Genomic DNA, 20,658 nt, shown 5'->3' on the forward strand with positions numbered 1-20,658 from the left:
TAACAAACAATCCCGTCGTAAAACAACAAAAGCTGTTTATTGCCAGCATTCGATTTCATGAATTCAAAGGCTCTTGAAAAGGACCACCGTGATTGTCCCCAACATATGCGTTAGAATACAAAGCTTAATTTTCTGAGAAGAACCACTTTAAGGACAAGACAAGTGCAACCAATTGATTTACCACAGACAGAGAACATCCTTTCATCTCAGATATCTTTAAGCATCCTATAGGTGACTCATTCCCCCTTCCTTTTTTTTTTTTAGAGAAAAGGGTCTATATCTCAGAAAATTCAAATTGTCGTCATTTCGAGGGTGGGGGGTAGAGATACAAATAAATTGTGACTTAAGATTGAAGAAAGTAGGAGGTCTAGAAAAAGAAAAGTTTCTTGATTGACATAATTTTAAACCAATAACATTATTTAAGCTACAATCAGTAACTAATTTCCCGTATTTACGCACCCCCGTATATACACACAGGTTAAACATTTTGGTAAACACTTTACACCTTACAGTATTTTGTTTCAACTTGGTTCGTGTTTAGATAATTTTACTTTTTTCGCATTGTTTACTTTTTATTTAACTTTATCGAATATTTTACTATTTGATTTTTGTGATTATTTTAAAAGAAAAGTTTCGGGAAACGGTCAAACAAAGAGGAACAAGACTCGTGCAGAAATTTTAAATTTGACGTAAGTAACCATTTATTCTATTTAAATAGGTTCATCTTCCTTTTCCCCAATGTTTATTGAAAATGAAAATGTTTTTATAAACAATACTTGAGGAATCTTCCATTTCATTGGGCAAATAATTTTAATTATTAAAATTTGAACAGGTTTTTAAAGGCAAATTAATGAAATATAAGTTTAATTTTGTTCAAACGAAATCACTATTTTGTTTTTAAGAAAAGCTAAAGTCAGGTGTTTGATAAATAACCTTGTTAAAATGGTTAGCTTTGATGTGTACCTCCACTTAGAAAATATTTATTTTCAAAATTTTTCCTTTATCATCTTTGCCTGTACCGAAATTTTAAATTCAAAAGTTCTTTTTCTTCTTTTTGTGTTAAAATGTGTACTAAGATCTAGTAGAAGATATTTCGAAGTTGGTTATTTTAACATATAATGTATCATTTAACATTTAATGTATCATATGTGAAATAACTAGCAATCTTTTCTTAAAAACTTAAAAGTTTATTTGCAATTCGCAATTAAATTTCATCATTTTAATACATAAAATAGTTAATATTTCAATAGACTATTGAAATTATAGTATCGATAATTTTTCCTTATTTTAACAAAGTCATTTCTTGTAAATAAAAATTATAAGGAACAGATAAAACTATTCTTTATGACTCTAAAAATTATTATGACATTTTTACAGAAATATAAGAAGAAAAATAAATTTCATGAAAGGAAAAAAAAAATGGTAAAATCCTACGTGAATGCACAGAAAAAGTTTATTGTACTAAAACATTATTCTAAATTATTGCTTTTGAAAGCATACTGTAATAGTGTAAAGCTTGCATTGTTTCAGATAGTTGCTAAACCCTTCAAATAATTTTATGAATAATTATTATTCATCCATCAATATTGATTATGTCTAAATCAATATAAGTGAAGAGTTTAATTTTTCTAAAGCATTATTAGGAGTTACTTTCGCATTCTAAGAGGGGTGGGTGGAGTATTTCCAATAATCTGAATTCCGATGACTCTTTCCCTTTGGCACTTCCCCCCTCCCCTCCATAATGTCCTGTTTATACACTCACTACCTACTAACATCCCGGAAAATGCGTTGACAGATTAGAGATAACCCCCTTCCCCAACTTCCCTCAGAACATTCCTTTCACTTTTCGAACTTAGAAAATCACAAAAGGGTCTTTTAAGACAGCGTGTTGCTCTTTTGACCTTATGCGACGTTGTTATTTGATAGGCTGGTTGCATATCGTCAACAAACTTGCCTCTTTGATAAGACAAGAATTCTTTCGAATTGTAAGGGTGGACGCGGGGGAGTATAGAAAAAAGAAGGGTGAGTCGTCGTCTGTCTATCACGAGAAGGATATCAAATTGCCAAGAACGTTCATTAAAGATTGGGGTATTCGAACGTTTTCTTCTCCGTCGCTCACTTTAACGAGAATGGATGCGTCAGTTATTCTTAATTGATTCTAATTTCGAACTCCGTGAAAACAACAACGACCGCCGTAATTCATCGTTACTTTACTCAGACAGTCGGCAATTAAAAGTTCTCGGAAATCTGACTCTCTCTCTGAATTAGGGAAAACACATTAGCTCTGACGCAGTTTTTTGGTGCGGAGAATTAGTTGTTTAGTACCACTTAAGAAGGTTCTCGATAGAATATTTTCTTTCACTTGTCCCGTGTTTGTTTATAACTATATTATACATAGATTTTATTCAGTCATGGAGATTTGGAAATTATTATGGTGGTGCATTCTTGGCACTTCCATTGACTATGTACTGTGCACCAGGGAAAAGAAAATACAAGATATATTGGACACTGTCCACAGGATCGAAGACCAAATCAGCAAAGAAGATCGATTCCGAGAGATCGCCGATATTGTGAGGATCGATTCAACGGTCGATAAGATAAACATAAAAATGGATCGAATGCTCAATCTATTGGATAATAATCCATTGCCACCCATGGCTCGTAGTGACGGAGCCGTTATGCCACGAGATTTAGGTAGCAATGTCCTGGCCATTCAGAATCGACTGGAGAGCCTCGAGACAACTTGTGGCAAGATGCAAGACAACCTCGGTGCCTATTCGGTCAAGGTGAATGAGATTGAACAGCGGACGACGCAACTCAAGGATGACATGAACGTCAAGCTGAGGAAAATGATGAACGTCCTGACGGCCCTTTACGAGATGAACAAAGAGATGAAGAAAGATGTGGAGACTCGAACCGACGAGCCAGAGACTCCAAAGAGTGGTAGCTCGTCCACTGGAGGATATGCTACTGAATTTCTCATGGAAAATTTTGACGAGTTGGAGAGGAAAATCCGTGAGCAGTTCAGCATCTTGACGAGTGAGATACGGTCAGAAGTGACGAGTTTGAAAGTTGTCGCTGCCAGCTCTGGGGCTGGAAACTGCCAGTCTTCTTCTTCTGACGACGAGGAAGATGAGGAGTGGATGACACCGCAGAACAATGCTCGCTCTATCGGCAGAAGAGGTAGTCAGGCCGGCAGATCTGCTGGAATGTTAGACAATTTGATGGAAACACTGGGGCGATCGACACGAGAGATCAGAGAAGAAATACAACAAGGTATGCAAGGTATAGACGATAAGCTGGAAAATTTAACATCTTTAGCGCAATCACAACCCAAATGTGGGGATCTGGAGACGGCAGAATCTGCCATCAGCAGAAGGCGATCTTTGGAACCTTTTGGAGTGACGCCACAACAGCAGAGACTGGAAGAGAATAAACTCGAGAACAGGGATAAGTGTTCGAAAACTGCCCAAAATGTGCCAAATCCAAAATCTTGTGCTGATCTCAGGAAAGGCGGAGCAACTTGTGATGGCATTTATGTTATATTCCCTAAAGGGCGACGAGCTGTACGAGTTTATTGTGATATGACAACTGACAACGGTGGATGGACGGTAAGTGGACATTTTCTTCCACTTTTAAATTATCAATTTGTAATTTTTAAAAAAATTATGTATTAAAAATTATGTATTATGTAAGTAAGAAGAAATATTGTTTACCCTGTTTCTATTTATTTAATTAAAAAAAAATCATTTTAGATGCTAATAGTAATTCAGAAAATACATTAAATAAGTAAAAAAAATTACTTATTAATTTGCCTCTTTTTTTATAAATTTATTTCAAATACTCAAAAAATTTTTTAATTAAGGCAAAAATTCATTGTAAACTGTTTTATTTAGTTCTAAAATCCTATTTCATTTTCTAATGACATTTAATTAAATAAATTATTTAAAGGATATAAATATTTCTGATAAAACTATCCCCCTTTTGCTTATTTCAAAATTTTAATTTTAGACTTCACTAAAGTGAAAAAATTAAAAAATCTATTCCAAAAAGATAAATGTACAATGAGCCAAAAACCTTCAATAAATTTTAATATAATGATCAGGTTGTGGGACTAAATCTTAATGGTTGGAGAGGGTAACCTTAAAGATGCTAATTAATTAGTGCAGACGATATTTTAAGTTACGAAATCAGGCATAAAAACGTACTTTCTCGGATTAAACATGACTTTTTCTTTCAATAGATTCTGATCCCCAAAATATAGGGGTTAGCCAAAACCTGGGAAATAGGATCTTCCATAGTTTTGATCAGGAGAGCGTTCAAAAGTTTAGACGCTTTAATGTTAATTTTACGCATTTCGCCATATTTCGAGAACTTTTTAAGCTAATTGAAAAAAATTTGCACACAGCTCTAAATTTCGTTTATTCATATCATTCAGTTGCTCATGATATTCCATGCAAAAAGTAAATTTTAGAAAGTATTTCGAATTTTATTTAATAATAGTGTACAAGATTTTGAATAGCAAGGAAATAGAATTTTTTCCGTCATTTTAAGGTATTTTAAGATCATTTTAAGGTTTACATGGCAAAATACAAAATTTGAGAGAAATCTGTTGTATATTTCCTGAGAAATCGAAATTTAAGGAAGTTGTATATTTTAAGATGGTTTTTGTGTCTGATTTCATAACTTAAAATATCGTCTGCATTAATTAATTAGTATATTTGAGATTATCCATTCGAACCATTAAGATCGAGTCCTAAAACGAGAAGATACGATTATTAAATCAAAAGTTATTCTGGATGGTCCGTTTTTTTTTTTTTTTTTTTTTTTTTTATTTATTTTTTTTTTTTTAATTTTTTTTTTTTACACGCTGTACATAAGTTATGACTTAAATTTTCTTCCCTGTTATTTAGTACGAAAACTATCTTTTCCTTTATTTTGTTTTAATTTATGTAATATTGTTTAAAGAGTACGATTGATAAAATTAACCTCTCGTTCCTTAGTATTAATTAATTTTCGATTCTAATAACCCCCCAAAAAATCAATTATTCAAAAAGCACATAAAATTAGGACTTAATTGTTCTTCCTTTTATTTAGTTCATAACCAACTTTTTCTTTTCTGAAAATTTATTTTAGATACTTGTAATTAAAAAGAAAACAAAGTTCAGTTACTTGTATCAATGTGAGACGCGTAAATAGGTATAAGTACAAAATTAAATTTTTAACTCATTAAAACTTCTAAGACTTATAGACTATTAGTCGCATCGATCTTGTTTCATTCGATTCAGCGTAATAAAATACATCACTGTTTAATCAACTCCCCTAAAGAATATGCGGTTTTTTTTTTTTCCTTCTGTTCTTTCGATACATTCAAGCCCAGTTATTGACTGAAATCCTTATATGACTAAAACAAATCATATTTGAAATTTGTTCACCAAACAAAATAAAATTTTTTACCCTGAATGACCGAAATCAAAAGAATGACGACATTCACCGATAAATGTCAACAATCACATAGTCGCTTTGGTGAATGTCCGAAATATATGTCTCATATCCGATTTAAAATTAATTTATTCGTTGATGTTATTATATTTATTCGATAATTTAATATCTGTGCTGAGGATAGATTAAGAGAAACATCAGTGTTCGGAGTACCGGTCAAATGCATACCTGGCACTTGACCTTAGAAAAACATTGATGTAGACCGAGCAAATATATACCGGGCAGTGGCACTTAACTGGACCTAGTATGTAATTCGGACATTTACCAAAGCGACTATGTGATTGTCAACATTCACCGGTGGAAGTCGACAACCACCTATTTCTGTCATTCACTGTAACATATTCATTACAATGAAATCTTCAAGGGCCGATTATTATGAATAAGCAAATATTAAGAAGTATTTATAGTATTAACAAATTTAAAAAAAAATTTAAGAAATATAAAAATTATTACTAAACTTGTGTCAGTTTTATCCAGCTTTACATTTGTAAGTAACTAGTTGTAATTAACTACAAAAATTAAGTAGTTTTTCCGACAGCTGCTGTAGACTTTAATTACGTAGCATGATTTTGGCCAATTTTAATAGCCAAAAAATTAAATTAAACGACAGGTGAATGACTGAATTTCTCAACAGTGAAATCACATTCTTTTGTTTCATTTTGAGCCGTGGTGGCTCAGGGGATAGAGCATTCCAATAAGGTGCACCGGATTGGAATCCCAGCAACGGATAGTCGATACGAATTCCGCACAGTACTGACATAAAATATTCTCAGTGGTAGATGGATCCTGGGTTAGTCCTCTTGCCATCAGACTAACCATGGGAGGTTTTCCTCTTCATGCAACGCAAAGGCGGGCTAGTTTCATCATAAAGTCCTCCACGAAGGCGAATTTCTCCCAATATTTGATCTAGGACAGGGGGTGGCGAACCTTTATACACCAACGTGCCATTTTTTCTAAAAAATTGTTTAATGAGGTCATAGGTGTGCCGTCAAATAATTTTGACTTCGTAATTATTGGGAAAATAATAATACTATCAACTCAAAACTCCTTATTTACATTGGAAAAAAAATACATTTTGCAATGTCTCAGTTATACGCGTCATTCAACTTAAAGTAATATCAGTGTGACTTCTGTTGTTGCAGATTTGATGACAAATAACTTATATTAGGTTGTAAGATGTTAGTTTAAGCAGGACTGTTGATTTTTTTTGCTAGTTATTTATTGTTAGCTTGTTTTTTATGGCTATTAATTGTCTTTTTAGCATTAATTGTACATTTTTTATTAATAATTGTTTATTATTTTGAGTGTTTTAATTTAATTGTTACACGTGCTTCATAGTGTAATAACAATTCATACTGTAATAACAAATGTGATCACTGGCGTGCCCAAAATATTGTGATAGGTGCCATAAATGGCACGCGTGCCATTGGTTCGCCATCCCGGATCTAGGAGTTCCCTTTTCTTCTGACTTGGATCGAAAATTACAAGCTACAGAGTTGAATGTTTAGTAGTCGTCAACCCAAAAATTGGGTCGGCTGTTCAACGACGGTTGTGAAATTAAATAAAATGTTTCATTTTTAATAAACATGAACTTTTTTTTTATTTTTTTTTTCGTTGTTCTCTTTATTGGTCAGGTACAGATTGCGCAAAATTCAAATATTGCCTGATTATGAGACATTAAAAAAGAACAGCTGAAAAAGATTTTTTCTAACAGCCTATATTTGCAAGTTAAATGCTTATCACTTTTCGCTATGTAATCAATATTCCCCCTTCAATTGAATATTGTTTACACCTCTTTTATCTTGCTTCCCCCTTTTATCTTATCATAACCTATTTCTCATCTCTTAACTCTTTCAAAGATAAATGGGAAAGTGCGTTTAATTTTGAATAATAAATTAAGACGGAGATTTAGATAGAGAAATAACATAAAAAGTTTAGTTGAATATATTTTCTCCTTTAATATTAGAGCAAAGTATACTTTCTTTTAAATAAGAGTTATTTTTAGCCTCAAAAGCGTATGGGAAACGTTCATTTGATAAATTCAGAATTGATTGTGCTCAGGAAGAAGTCCCGATTTCCGGATTTTTCGCTAACCGCGATTGGGAAATTTTCGTAATTCCAAGGTCCTGAAGTTTCATTTTTATGTATAAAAATTTTTATGTATAAAATTTTTTGTATATTTTATTTAAAAATATTAGAGCTAGAATTTATACCTGGCATCTCTTTCATTTGTAAATATTTTTTCTGGTAGAATAATATATATGATTAGAGATAAAAGTAAATTTATACAAAATTATTCATTTAAATTATGCTGCATATAATAAAACTAAATGGAGTTAAAAACTTGACGCGAAGAGAGAGCAGAACTGTATTAAAGTTAAACACATCATTGCAACAAGGAACGAATACTACGAATTGGATATGAGGATATAAGATGGTTTATAGAGTCTTGAAAAAGTAAGAGAGAAAATCTGATTTTCATAATTTTTTTTTTTTAAACTTCAGGAAAGAGCTGCGGTGGCTCGGTTAGAGCACTCGCCTCCCAATGAGGTGACCCAGATTCGATTCATGCTTTGGCTAGTGGATACGAATTGCGCACCCGGGTCGCACCTACCACAGTGCTGACATAAAATACCCTCAGTGGTAGATGGATCATGCGTTAGAGTCCCTAGACTAACCGTGGGTGTTTTTCCTGCCCTTGTAACGAAAATGCGGATTAGTTTCATCAAAAAAGTCCTTCACGAAGATAAAATTTACTCTGATACTTGATCCAGAAGTTCTCTTGTCCTCTGGATTGGGTTCAGAATTACAAGGATACAGAGTTGAACATTGGTAGTTGCAAACTCAAAAAATGGATCGGCTGTTCAACGAAGCTCTTAAAGTAAATAATTTAAATCTAACTCCAATGCTGCATTATTTGGGATCACAAAAATAGAGAAATATTCATTGATTTTGATAATTTTTATCTAGGAAGTAAAATCTTCCCATTTGGTGATTTAAAAAAAAGTTAAACAACTCTTTACATTAAATTATTTATCCGTTCTAAGGCCCAGATAATTATTTACAGCACAATATGTCATATATAGTAAAAAATTATAGCCTTGTTTCAATGGTAAGATAGATATCCTCCTTGATATGTGGATCATGGGTTAGAATCCCCTTACTGTCGGACTAACTGTGGGAGGTTTTTGCGATCTTTTTCTCTATGTAACGCAAATACAGGTTAGTTCCAACAAAAAGTCCACCACGAAAGATGTTTTTCCTCATTATTTCATCACAGCCTTCCTTAGTTTTCTGAGCTAGGATCAAGGCTGCATGACAAAGAAATAGAACATTGATAATTGTAAACACAAAATTGGGTGTCTGTTCAACACTGGTTATATAATAAAAATGAAATAAAATTTTATGTTAACACATTTTTTTTATAGTTTTCACTGAATAGATGAAAAAAATTCGATTATGCAAAATATATATTTCCGTGTGTTCGGAAAATTTTACCTGCTGCTTTCTCTAAACAATTCTCTTATTTTATCATCATTTGCTTTAAGTCACATGATTCTTTTAAATTATAAAAATGAGGCATTTAAATTTTTTTGTGGAGAGTTTGCCGTAATGTAAGAAGATCTGTAAAAAGTTTTTACACATTCCTAAAAAAAAGTGCGTTTTTGACACTATCTAAAAATATCGCTGCTGCTTTAAAGTTTTTCCCCAGATATTTTCTTTCAAATGTTAACGTTATTTTATAACCATCGTTGAACAGTCGACCCAAATTTGGGTATACGACTACCGATGTTCAACTTCATAGTCATGTAATTTTGAACCCAATCCAGAAGACAAGGGAACTCCTGGATAAGTACTGGGGAAAATTTTGCATTCGTGCAGGACTTTTCGATGGAACTAATCAGCATTTGCGTTACTTGGCGGATAAAAACCACGAAAACCTCCCAGGGTAAGCCTGACTGAAAGGGAACTCTAACCCATGATCCGTCTATTCCCTCATTGGAAGGCGAACGTTCCATCCTGGAGCCTCCACGGCTGAAATGCTTTTGCCACCTCGCTAAATTCGATAAAATTCTAAATTTGGCGAAACATTTTTTCCACTGGAAAGAAACGAAAATTACAACAAAATGAATTTTTCGAAACGAATCAGTATTTTTTATTCGATTTCAGTAATTTTCGGTAGATGCGTCATATAACCAATTTGAATTGGGTCCAAATAACGTAAGCCTGAAACAAAATACCGTAAAATAGTTTTCTAAGGGAAGAAAATTAAACATAAAAAATTGAGATTTGCATTTGACGAAGACTTTCGAAAATTTGCGATTGCTTTTGATATTTGGCTAATTTACTGGTTAATATTTTGAAATCCTTGGCCCTGAATAACTGTAGCTAAGTATAAACTGTAAAATTAGGACTAATCAAAATTTATAGTGTTTCTTGCGTGTATTTCAAAATGCAATATTTTTATTCGTAGGCGTAACGTTGGGGCACATGGGACAGGTGCCCCATCAATAATTTTTCAAATCTTCAGAATTTCTTTTAAATTATTAAATTTTTGAAGCTTTAGAAAAACTATTTTTTATTTTACAAAAAAGACAATAATTTTAGGTAGTTTATAAAAATTTTAAACAATTATTTCTATGATTATTACTTTTAATTAAGTGTTATCTTGAAAGACAAAAACAAATTTACTACGATTATTAATCAATCGGTATTTGTTTATAACACTGAACTATACTTTTTGTTAATTATAAATATTTGTTTATAACTATAGCACTTGTTTATAACTGTAGTTCGTAGTTATTTAGTTTCATTTATGCATAATATTATTTTTAATTATAATTATTTTCTTTAACATTGTGTAATAATCTTTAAAAACACATTTTGCTTTTTGTAATTGTCAAACGTGTTTAGTTACAGCGTTTGCCAAACGTGTTAGTAACAGCTTGTTTAATATGTAAAATCTACATTTTAATTTGTTTCAAGTATACATTTAAAATTAAAACTTAATATATTACTTTTACGTTTAATATTTATAACCAATATTATCCAGTTAAATTTTTACTTAACCAGTTATATTATTTAACCAATGAGTTCCATTAACTAATTTTAAATGTGGCTTAATGATTTTTCGCCCTGTTTCAATCGAATTTGTTCTAAACTATTTTATTTGATTTTCAAATAACTTTTGAAAATGTAGCTCGCGACTTGAGAGACCTGATTGCATAAAAATATTTAAAAGAAGGGTATTACAAATAGTAAAAAAAAAATGTCATTCTTATAGATTTTAAGATCATCCTATATCAAAGATTTGCAACTGTTAAAAATTATAAAGTACATTAGAATGAACCTGATATTTTTCAAAGCGACGCGGATAACAGTTAAAATCGAAATGAATGTGTAAAAACTTTGTACATTTTTGGCACTGTGGCAAAATAATCATATCATTTATTTCAAGCAAAGACTAATTTAGGCTTACGCAACTCTTTTATAAAAAATAAATAAAAAAATTTAAAAAAAAAAACATTTTGCTACAATTATTAGACTATCTACTATTTTTCTATAACTGTTTAAAATTAATTGAATGTTTATGAATTGGAAATGTAAAATGCGGAGAAAAAAAAAACGGACCACCCTGAATAACTTCTGATCTAATGATTGAATCTTCACGTTCTAGGACTCCATCTTAATGGTTCGAGGGAGTGACCTCAAGTATGCTAATTAATTAGGGCAGGCGATAATTTAAATTACAAAAATCAGACACGAAAACTTACTTTCTCTGAGTAAACATACCTCCTTTTCAACTGATTCGAAATTTTCGCTATCTGGAAAATATGGCCCCCATAGTTTGATCCCCTTAATGTTAATTTTATTTTTTGCGTATTTCGCCATAGCTCGAGAACTTTATAAGTGAATTTCAAAATCTTTGCGCACAATTATGAAATCCGTTTATCCAAAGATAAATCCACGCAAAAGAAAACGAAAAAATTTTAGTAAATAATATTTATTTTTTAGCGAAACAGTCGAAACATATTTCAGCTATAAGGTATATAAAGTTTTACATAATTTTAAAATATCTAATTTTACATGACAAAATACAAAATTGGAGCGAAATCGGTTGAATAGTTCCTGAGAAATTTAGTTTTAAGTATATGACTTTTTTGGCGCAATGTACCTGTTACAGAACGTAATTGTAAATGAGAAATTTTGCCATTTTTATTTTTTCAATTTAAGAACATAAAACATGAAAATTCAGACTTGCATTGGCTTTACACTATGTCCTGGTTACATTGCAGTATTTGCGAGAACTCGGGAACGCTTTTTATTTATTTCCGATATTTTAGTTAACAACCTCTTCCTTAAGTACGCAATATTGCACTTAAGCTTGAGACATTTCTACAATTTTTTTTTATTCAATAATTGAAAATATCGCTAATAATATCAAATCTTTTTTGTTTCGTAGTAATTGTTTAGATTATAATTTCTAAAAAAAATAATTCGAAATAATTGAAAAAAAAGTAGAATGAGGTTTGAAGTATGGGTTTATTTAAAAAAAGAAAAACTGACTCTACGTTCAGATCTGTATCTTTGGCCAATTCATTTAGCCAATTAAATAGTTCATGTCAGATCGCTTCGATTGCTCTATCTGCATGGGTCTTGTTTAGTACTCCTGGATTTTATATTACATTCATATCTTTTAAACATTTTAATAATTATATTAAAGGTTACTGCCAATAGTGTGTCAAAAAACTAAAGATACTGAAGTTCATAGATATTTGTTCATTAAAAAACGCTACTTTCGTACTTTCGCTCAGACGAAAAAATACACGGCTGCTAAAAATCGCTGTGATTTGGACCCGATTCAGCTCATCTCTCTCCGCGAACGCTCTTATCTCTTGCGCCATCGTGGCTCTAACTTAACTATATTTTATTTTATAACCGTCGTTGAACAGCCGACCCAATTTTATGGGTTTACGACTATTTATGTTCAATTCCGTAACCTTGTCATTTGGAACCCAATCCAGAAGACAAGGAAACGCCTGGATCGAGTATCTGGAGAAATTTGCCTTCGTGGAGGACTTTTTGATGGAGCTAACTCGCATTTGCGTTACATGGAGAGGAAGACCACGAGAACCTCCCACGGTTAGCCTCACGGCAAAGGGACTCTAACCCATGATCCACTGAGGATATTTCACGTCAGCACTGTGGTCTGTGCAAGCCGGATGCGGGATTCGTATCGACAGGGATTCGAACCCGGTTCGCCTCATTGGAAGGCGAAAGCTCTATACCCTGAGCCATTGCGGCTTTAACTTAACTACATGACGCAAAGAAGAAAAATTTTTAACTTATACATAAAACAAGTGCAAAACTAATGTTTTCTTATTTAAATTGTATTAAAGGCTACGGCCTCGGCTCGCTAAAGTTTTTTTCTTTTTGATCTCTTCACCATCTTAGCTCGTTCATTTCATCTATCGTCTTTCCTCCTAAAATAAGCGGCCCTGATTTTAGATGAGCCTTTCAAAACGTTAAAATTGCATCTTAGTACATGAACAACCAAACAATTAGAATTATTAAAGTGTTCAGTTTATTATTTGTGCAAATGTTAAGATTTCAATTTAACAATTTGTTCTTTTTTCCAGTTACTTCTGAGACGGGGTGATTACGGAGAAAAAATGACCAGCTTCCATCGGAATTGGATGAGCTATAAGAATGGATTTGGAGATTCTGCTGGAGAGTTCTGGCTGGGCAATGACGTCATGAATTCCATGACCACTGAGGAACAAAATGTTCTAAGGATTCATCTCACTTCCTTTGATCATGACGAAGTGGACCTGGTGTACGATTCCTTTGTGGTTGGCAATGAAAGTACAAATTACAAACTAGTACTGGGAAGAACTATTCTAGGACCAGCAGTAGCAGCTAATAGCTTAAGGTAACCATTCTTAAGCGTCTACTTTTTTTTTTCTTACCGAGAGGCAGTTATCACTAAAACAAAATGCCAAAAATTGATATAGAATATTTTAGCCGTGAGGCGGCAGTGACGTGAAAACAAGATACTAATCACTGCGGACGTATTCCGTGATTACTACCGTTTGTAAGTCTGGCTACAGAAATCACGGAAGAGTACATTTTCTGGAAGCTTTCGTAATACTCCTTTATTTTATTTTTTTTTGGGGGGGGCGAGTTCTTTTTTACTCTCTTTGCACTTTTTCGGTAGCTCATAACTAAGGCCCGGATTTTGATGAAATTTGCATTTTTTTCATTTTTGGACATTTTTTGTCTTTTAGAGCATTCTTTTTTTATTTATAGGGCATTTTTCGTTAAATTTTGGGGCGTATTTTGCATTTTAATGCATTTTTTAAAGTTTTTTGTTAATTTTTTTCCAATTTTTATTATTTTTTATCAATTTTCATTATTACACTGGCTTCCAAACAATGAAGAAAATCTATAGGATATTAACAGGTGAAGCAAAATCTTTTCAAATTGAAGAAGAATTGTCAGTAAGTGAGACCGTCTTTTTCAAGTACGCCCCTATAACATCAGTAGACGTTGAAAGAAGCTTCTGCAAGAATGAAAATTTACTTTCAGACAAGAGACGCTCGTTTACATTTCAAATTATCAAAAAACATTTAATAATCCAATGTAATTCTGATATTTAGTAATATTATGAGATGGAAGTTTTTATATCCATTAAAGTTTCTATACAAAATAAAAATATTTTGGTATCAATATATTTTCCTTTTTTTGTTATTTTAGGATATAAAACGAATTTTTCAAACTTTAATGAACGTAGAACAAGTATTGCATTGCTTTATATTTTTTAAATGACTCATAATAATTTTAAAGAGCAAAACATTTTTTTTAATTCAATATTTTTACTTTATTTAAGGCATTTTTTGCGCAATTTTTGGATTCTTAAGGGCATTTTTTGCCCTTTTTAAGGGCATTTTTTGCACTTTTTAAGGGCATTAGTTGAGATTTTTTAGGTCATCAAAATCCGGGCTCTACTTATAACTATTTCAATAATTATATAATCACAGCACTCTGCGCATTATTTATATTTCACAATACATGGAGGAAACAGAACTCGCACGTCTAATTGAACTTTTAGTATATATTTTTAGAACCGTCTTAAAAATTGAAGAAAAAGTGTTTCCACGTTAGTAGGCAAATATTAATACGTAAGCGAATATTAATACGCAGCAAATATTAATACGTAAGCGAATAGGAATCAAAAACGCTATCGGAATCTCTATTTGCTAGTGATGAAGACAGAAAACCAGTTTGATTGCTTTTTGAAGCTTGAAGTATTTTCAATAATCACAACTTAATTCTTTTTCTTTTATTCAGAGAAATTACATTTTAGTGTCCGAATTTGAACTTTAAAACATTTTCTGCACATAGGCATATTTAAAGTTAGCTTCTCAGACCACTCAGATTGAGTTTCCTAAGAATCCGATCATTCAATTAAAAGTTGTTCGCTGTGTTCACCTTTTATTTTGCGCACTGTTCATAGTATGAAAACAAGTCTTTAAATGAAATCATTCATTCTGTGTCTTCTTTGGTGATAAAAACTTAATTCACTTCATTAAAATATATTTGACAGGTATCACAACAATCAGCCTTTCAGCACTTATGACAGAAAGAATGAAGACTTTCAGCAGAACTGTGCAGCCACCTACAAAGGAGGTTGGTGGTTTAACGGTTGCTACTTTGGTTTTCTGACTGGAGAATATTTCAAACCTGGTGACAAGCGAGAAAACTGGCAGGGAATGCTGTGGTACGACTGGAAGGGGAATGCAGCACTGAAAGCAGCAGAAATGATGATTAGACCAAAGAACTTCACTCTCACGTGAAGCACCTTTTAGCAGTAAAATAGAGATGGAACGTTCTTTTAAAAGATCGTGTACCGGTTCTTAGGACACAATTATACCTGTTACAAATATCTATTCCAAAGTAACAGACAAGCACTTTATAACAGTTCCATTAGAGTTACCCGTATCTATACTCGTCTCAAGAATGCGTGGTTTCCCTCATCCGTTACCATGATTTTGTTAAATCTGACTTTTTCCCCACGCAAGTATAGTCCAACCTCTTACTGAAACGTGCTGTTGTGGTAGGAAAAGCAAGATATACTGAAACCATGGTAATGCAGAGAGTAAAAAGTTGGTGAGTAGGGAAATCACGTAACTTTAAGACGCCTATTCTATTTAAAAAGAGTATGTTGAAATTAGAGAGTTACGACAGATATCGGAATCTGTTATCACACTTTCTTCTCTCCTACTTCGCATCAAATGTTAACTGTATCGTTTTTTTTATGAACCAAACTACGCATAAGTTGCAAAAATTATTGATCAACTAATTCAGCTTTTCAATAAGTCAAACTTTACTTTTAGTTTGTTTACAAAACTTTCCACTATACTCTGTTGCAAGTTAAGAAAAAAACATCCCTAAAGAGAGAGCCTGTTTGCATGTAAGGGCACTCCAAATGAATGCCAAGCTCTCAGGGAGAACGTGTATCAACATCGCCAACTCTTGAAATGACGTTGCACAGTCTTCTTTTTGATACCTTTCTTAGATTGTGAGAAATATGGAAAATAAGACTTAACTATTGTTAAGAATAAGAACTATTGTTTGGTTAATAAAAATTAATAAAAATGATATCTGAAAATCGTAACAAATATACATCTTCCTGTTCGCACTTATAGAAACTGATGAAAGAAATATTAAATATTGTTTCTTGACGACGATTTTCTTTTACAGCGAAACAAAAGTAAAAAAGTTCTTTATCTCGTATTTGATTTGTTGAGGCCATTTTTAGTGGTCCAATCAAATCCAATGGTCTGGCAACGTCATACAGTTGTCTCTTTTTCGAGAAAGAATGTTCTCCTTATTTATGGAAATATGTCGCCAAGCCTGGAATTTCAGTACGACTACGAAACTTTAACTTTTGTTTAAATAATTCTATGATATGTATCTTAAATGTTAGCAAGAATTAAATTTCTGCCCAACAAGTTTAACTTCTAAAAGCTTTTATATTGTTTTGAAAGCATGTTCATATAATTTGATATCTGAATAAAACGGAACTTTATGCAATAGCGAATGAATACTTAAATCCTATACCGCGATGGTCTTTTCTTAGCTTGTAACGAGATATAGCCATATTTTCTTGTAAAGAACGTTTCATCAAAAAACTAAACTTTATTTAGAGTAAATAACGTGATAGAAGTGCCAAATATAGCAATCACAATTTCTAGAAGCTATTTCTTTTTACAAAATATATAGATGGTTGGACTGATTTTGAGTACAACCGATACCATGTATGTATAATCAAGATAAATTTCTAATTTGAATTTGTTGAAATGTGACATTCAACTTCAATTACAATATGTGTAGAATGTTACGATAAACTAATTTCAAGCCGAAGCAGGATCGAGCAATTAAATAATAAATTTTAGGAAAAAAATGTGTCAAGCATAAAATGCATTTTCCAATTCAGCAAAGTACAAGTTAAAAGAACGTTTACATATTTCTATTACTTTACAATTCAGTCTGCATATTGTGCGATTGTGGTATTATAAATTAATATACTACTACACTTATGTATGTAGTCTTCATAAAGGTGTATTGTAAATGTATTTTTTTAGATCCCACCTAGCTGAATAGTTTGTAAGTATTTTGATATTGAAATAAAATAAAAAAAATTGTAAGTTACTATATGATTCCTTGCATCTGTTTCATTATATATCGGTTACTGTGAACGATCAAAATCAAGAGAATGTAGACTTTTACCGGTGAATGTCCACAATCACAAAGTCGCTTTGGTGAATGTCCGAATTATTTGTTATATCCTATTTGATATTAATTTATACGTTGACAATGTTTATTCGATGTTTTAATATCTGCTGAAGGTAGATTAGGAGAAACATCAGTGTTCGGAGTACCCGGCAAACGTATGCCGGGCATTGGCACTTAACTAGACCTAGTATATATTTCGAACATTTACCAAAGCGACTATGTGATTGTCAACATTCAACGTTGTAAGTCAACAATCACACATTTCGCTCATTCACAGTAACATATTTATCATTGCAAAAAATATTCCATGCCCCAGCTGAATTAAATATAAAATATTTTCGCTGTTAACTCTACGGTAATATCATTTCATGGAATTTTATGAAATGATTTGTTTGCAACTGAAATTTACTTACAACTGAGTTTGCTCTATAAAAATTGAATTTCATATAAAATTGATTAACTGTTTGTCCAATGGAAACAAAATTTCTATTATATTTCCAATAGCCCATTGTGCAGCTCTAGTGAGACGTAAATAAAGTAACTACCTATTGAACTGCAATTAAATCGCTGTAGCAAATGCATCGAAAATCAACAGAAGATTGACCGAATAACCTAACTTACTCCCTGGCATTACAGTCCATGTTGGACCATGGCCTCACTAACAATGTTTCTCCAAAGTCGCCTGTCTCTAGCTCTTTGTCTCCAGTTTCGGACCTTTAGAATCTTAAGGTCTTTCTCCACCTCGTCTAACCATCTCTTGGCCGGCCTTCTTCTTTTCCTTTGGCCCTGGCACTGCTCCTTGAATATCTTCTTAGTGCCTCTGTTTTCCTCCATTCTCTCAAGGTGTCCTAGCCATTGAATTTTCTTTGCTTTTACATAATTGATTATTTCTTTTCCTTTAAATCAGGGTTCATGAACCCCTAAGGGGTCCATGAGTTATATTTTGGGGGTCCGCTGAACACTCCTAATTTTTAAAACGTTTAGAAGCCTACCCATTGCTTGTAAAGCGAGTTATGGCAGCTATAATTCCATTTGCTACAGTAGTGTATCTTTGCGAAGCGGGATTTTCCACAATTGTGACAATAAAAACATAACATTGAAATCAATTGAATGTTGAACATGATATGCCTGTTTGCTTTGTTGAAAACCATCCCCCAATTCAATTTGTTAAGTAAGGAAAAGCAGCAGCAACCTTCACATTAAAAATTTTAATTTTTATACCATTAAAATAATAAAATTAAATGTTTTCTAATAATTGACGTTTTTTGCAATTATTTTTTTCACAGGGGGGTGGTCCGTGACTTCTTAAAATTTTTTAGAAAGGGTCCATTATATCAAAAAGGTTAAGGAACACTGCTTTAAATAGTCTTGAAATTACGAAATTGTATCGCCTTCTCCACAGATCACCCTCTTTGGCAGGTCCAAAAATAGTTCTAAGAATTTTTCTTCCCCAGGTAATCAGCATTTTTTCTTGTTTCTGGGTTGGAGTCCATGGCTTTGATCCATAGATAACGGTTGGTTTGATTATAGTTTTATAAACCTGAAGCTTTGTCTTCCTCGTTAATACTTTTGATGTTAGCAATCTATTAAGTGCAAAAAAAAACTGCGATTTCCAGCATTTAGTCTTTGCTTAATCTCTGGCATTTTATCATTGTATTCAGTGATAACTGAACCCAAGTACTGAAATTCCCTAACTCTTTCAAATTTTGTCATTTCATTAATTTGTAGTTCTGTGTCCGTATCCGTTCCCTTACAATCCATTATCATGTATTTGGTCTTATCAATATTTATTATTATCAATATATATTATATTAATTTTTGGTTAAGTTTTTAAAAAGGTCAACAAGTGCATTTTTACCGGTGTGAGGAAAAAAAAAGCCTGATTGCCGAAATCATGGTAACGGAGAAGGGAAAGAATCGGGCAACCACGTAATCTTGAGGCACTAATTTTATTTACAGAGTACATAACAGCACCATATTGCAGGCATCAAAGATACCTTCGCTAACGTAAAACAAGAATAAATAAAATAAAAAATATATAAAAATTTTAATGGAAGAATATACTATAGGACATTTTAAAAATGAATGAAATTCAAAAATTGGGAAAATGTTGTAGAAGGCTTAAAAAAGTCTTGATTTTCAGTCCCTTATCTTTCAATAAATTCCAATGTTTATTTATTGTTTTACATACATATGCAGGCTTGTACGCACAAAGTATGGTTTGTCAAACTGAAGAGCATGAAAAAGATACGGTCAGGGATTCGAACTCTCCACTTTTTACAAAACGCCAAGGCTATCATTCGAATGTTGATTTTTTTCACTAATTCACTTAAATGACGTTTAACACATTCCAACATTACCAATAAGCTCTTATTTTTCACTACTACTGTATATTTCCGAATATAGGCCGAGAAGTTTTAAAATTTTTTGAAAAATAAAGTAGAAGAGTTGGCTGCTTTCAATCGAATGTTATCTTCTCCAAAATTTCCAAACCACCACCTGCCAGCAAATATACTTTTCCGTTTACCGGGAATTCCGGATAAATCGCAAAATTTTGTGAGACAGCACATACAAAACGTAAAACTATATAAAATAACAATTAAAAATTAAACACGAAAAAAATTACTCATAAAAATGACAATAGAAAAGGTTTTTTTTTTAATAAGATATTCTTTTAACACTCGTTTTTCCTAATATAAAAGCAAACGAAAAGTTGAACATGATTGTTTAAGAATTCAAATAATCTTCGGCTCCGGAATTACTTCTGTTTTTTCCCAAATTCTGACGTCTGGACTGATAATTTCAAAAGCTTGAGAAAAAGAGAAGAGGAAACAAAAGTTAGAAAGAAAAACTTTCAATAAGTTTGTAATTCTGAACAAAGGTAAACAAATAAACTAAGTCGGCTGCTGCAAAAATGACCTAGTTACTTTCCAAAAACTGCTTATCTTATTTTAAAAAAATTTCACGTTAGATACTTAAATTAGTTTTGAAATTTCATGCAAATTTTGAAAGAAAAAGTGTACTCTCAGCTTATATATGGTATCCCAGGATTATTAGGGCGAACTTTAAGGAGATGTAGAGTAGCAGTTCCTAAATGGTGTTCCACGCGGAACCCCATGGATGAGTTTAAGGGGTTTCCGTGGGTTAGTATTTTTTTATAACCATCAGTGATGAATTTTGAAACCTCTGATTATATTTAAATCCAAAATATAATTTAATTAAACTTTCGGTTGTCTATATTAAATTACTTCAAGCAAAATATCAATGAAATAGAAATGTCATTTTTGAAAATAAACTATTTCTATTAACGATGTATTGAACAAATTATGAAAAGAACGAGCATTTATAAAGGATTGC

General features: G+C 32.3%; 1 protein-coding gene across 1 annotated transcript; it reads left to right on the forward strand.

Moving 5' to 3' along the window:
• Nucleotides 1–1,823: 1,823 nt before the first annotated feature.
• LOC107449293 (uncharacterized) lies at nt 1,824–17,218 on the forward strand. The gene is made up of 3 exons (XM_016064787.5): nt 1,824–3,611; nt 13,143–13,435; nt 15,110–17,218. Exons 1-3 carry the CDS (start codon nt 2,412–2,414, stop codon nt 15,357–15,359), a joined length of 1,743 nt encoding a protein of 580 aa, XP_015920273.4. The 5' UTR covers nt 1,824–2,411; the 3' UTR covers nt 15,360–17,218.
• Nucleotides 17,219–20,658: the final 3,440 nt, after the last annotated feature.

Source organism: Parasteatoda tepidariorum, chromosome 8, assembly GCF_982258835.1.
Source record: "Parasteatoda tepidariorum strain Cologne lab strain chromosome 8, Ptep-v5.0, whole genome shotgun sequence".
Lineage (NCBI taxonomy): Eukaryota > Metazoa > Arthropoda > Arachnida > Araneae > Theridiidae > Parasteatoda > Parasteatoda tepidariorum.

Excerpts from the sequence above, each read along its gene's own strand:
- LOC107449293 (XM_016064787.5), top strand. The coding sequence starts at position 2,412 with ATGGAGATTTGGAAATTATTATGGTGGTGCATTCTTGGCACTTCCATT. Across the intron at positions 3,612-13,142 it reads CTGACAACGGTGGATGGACG|TTACTTCTGAGACGGGGTGA; the intron begins GTAAGTGGACAT and ends TCTTTTTTCCAG. Across the intron at positions 13,436-15,109 it reads GTAGCAGCTAATAGCTTAAG|GTATCACAACAATCAGCCTT; the intron begins GTAACCATTCTT and ends TATATTTGACAG.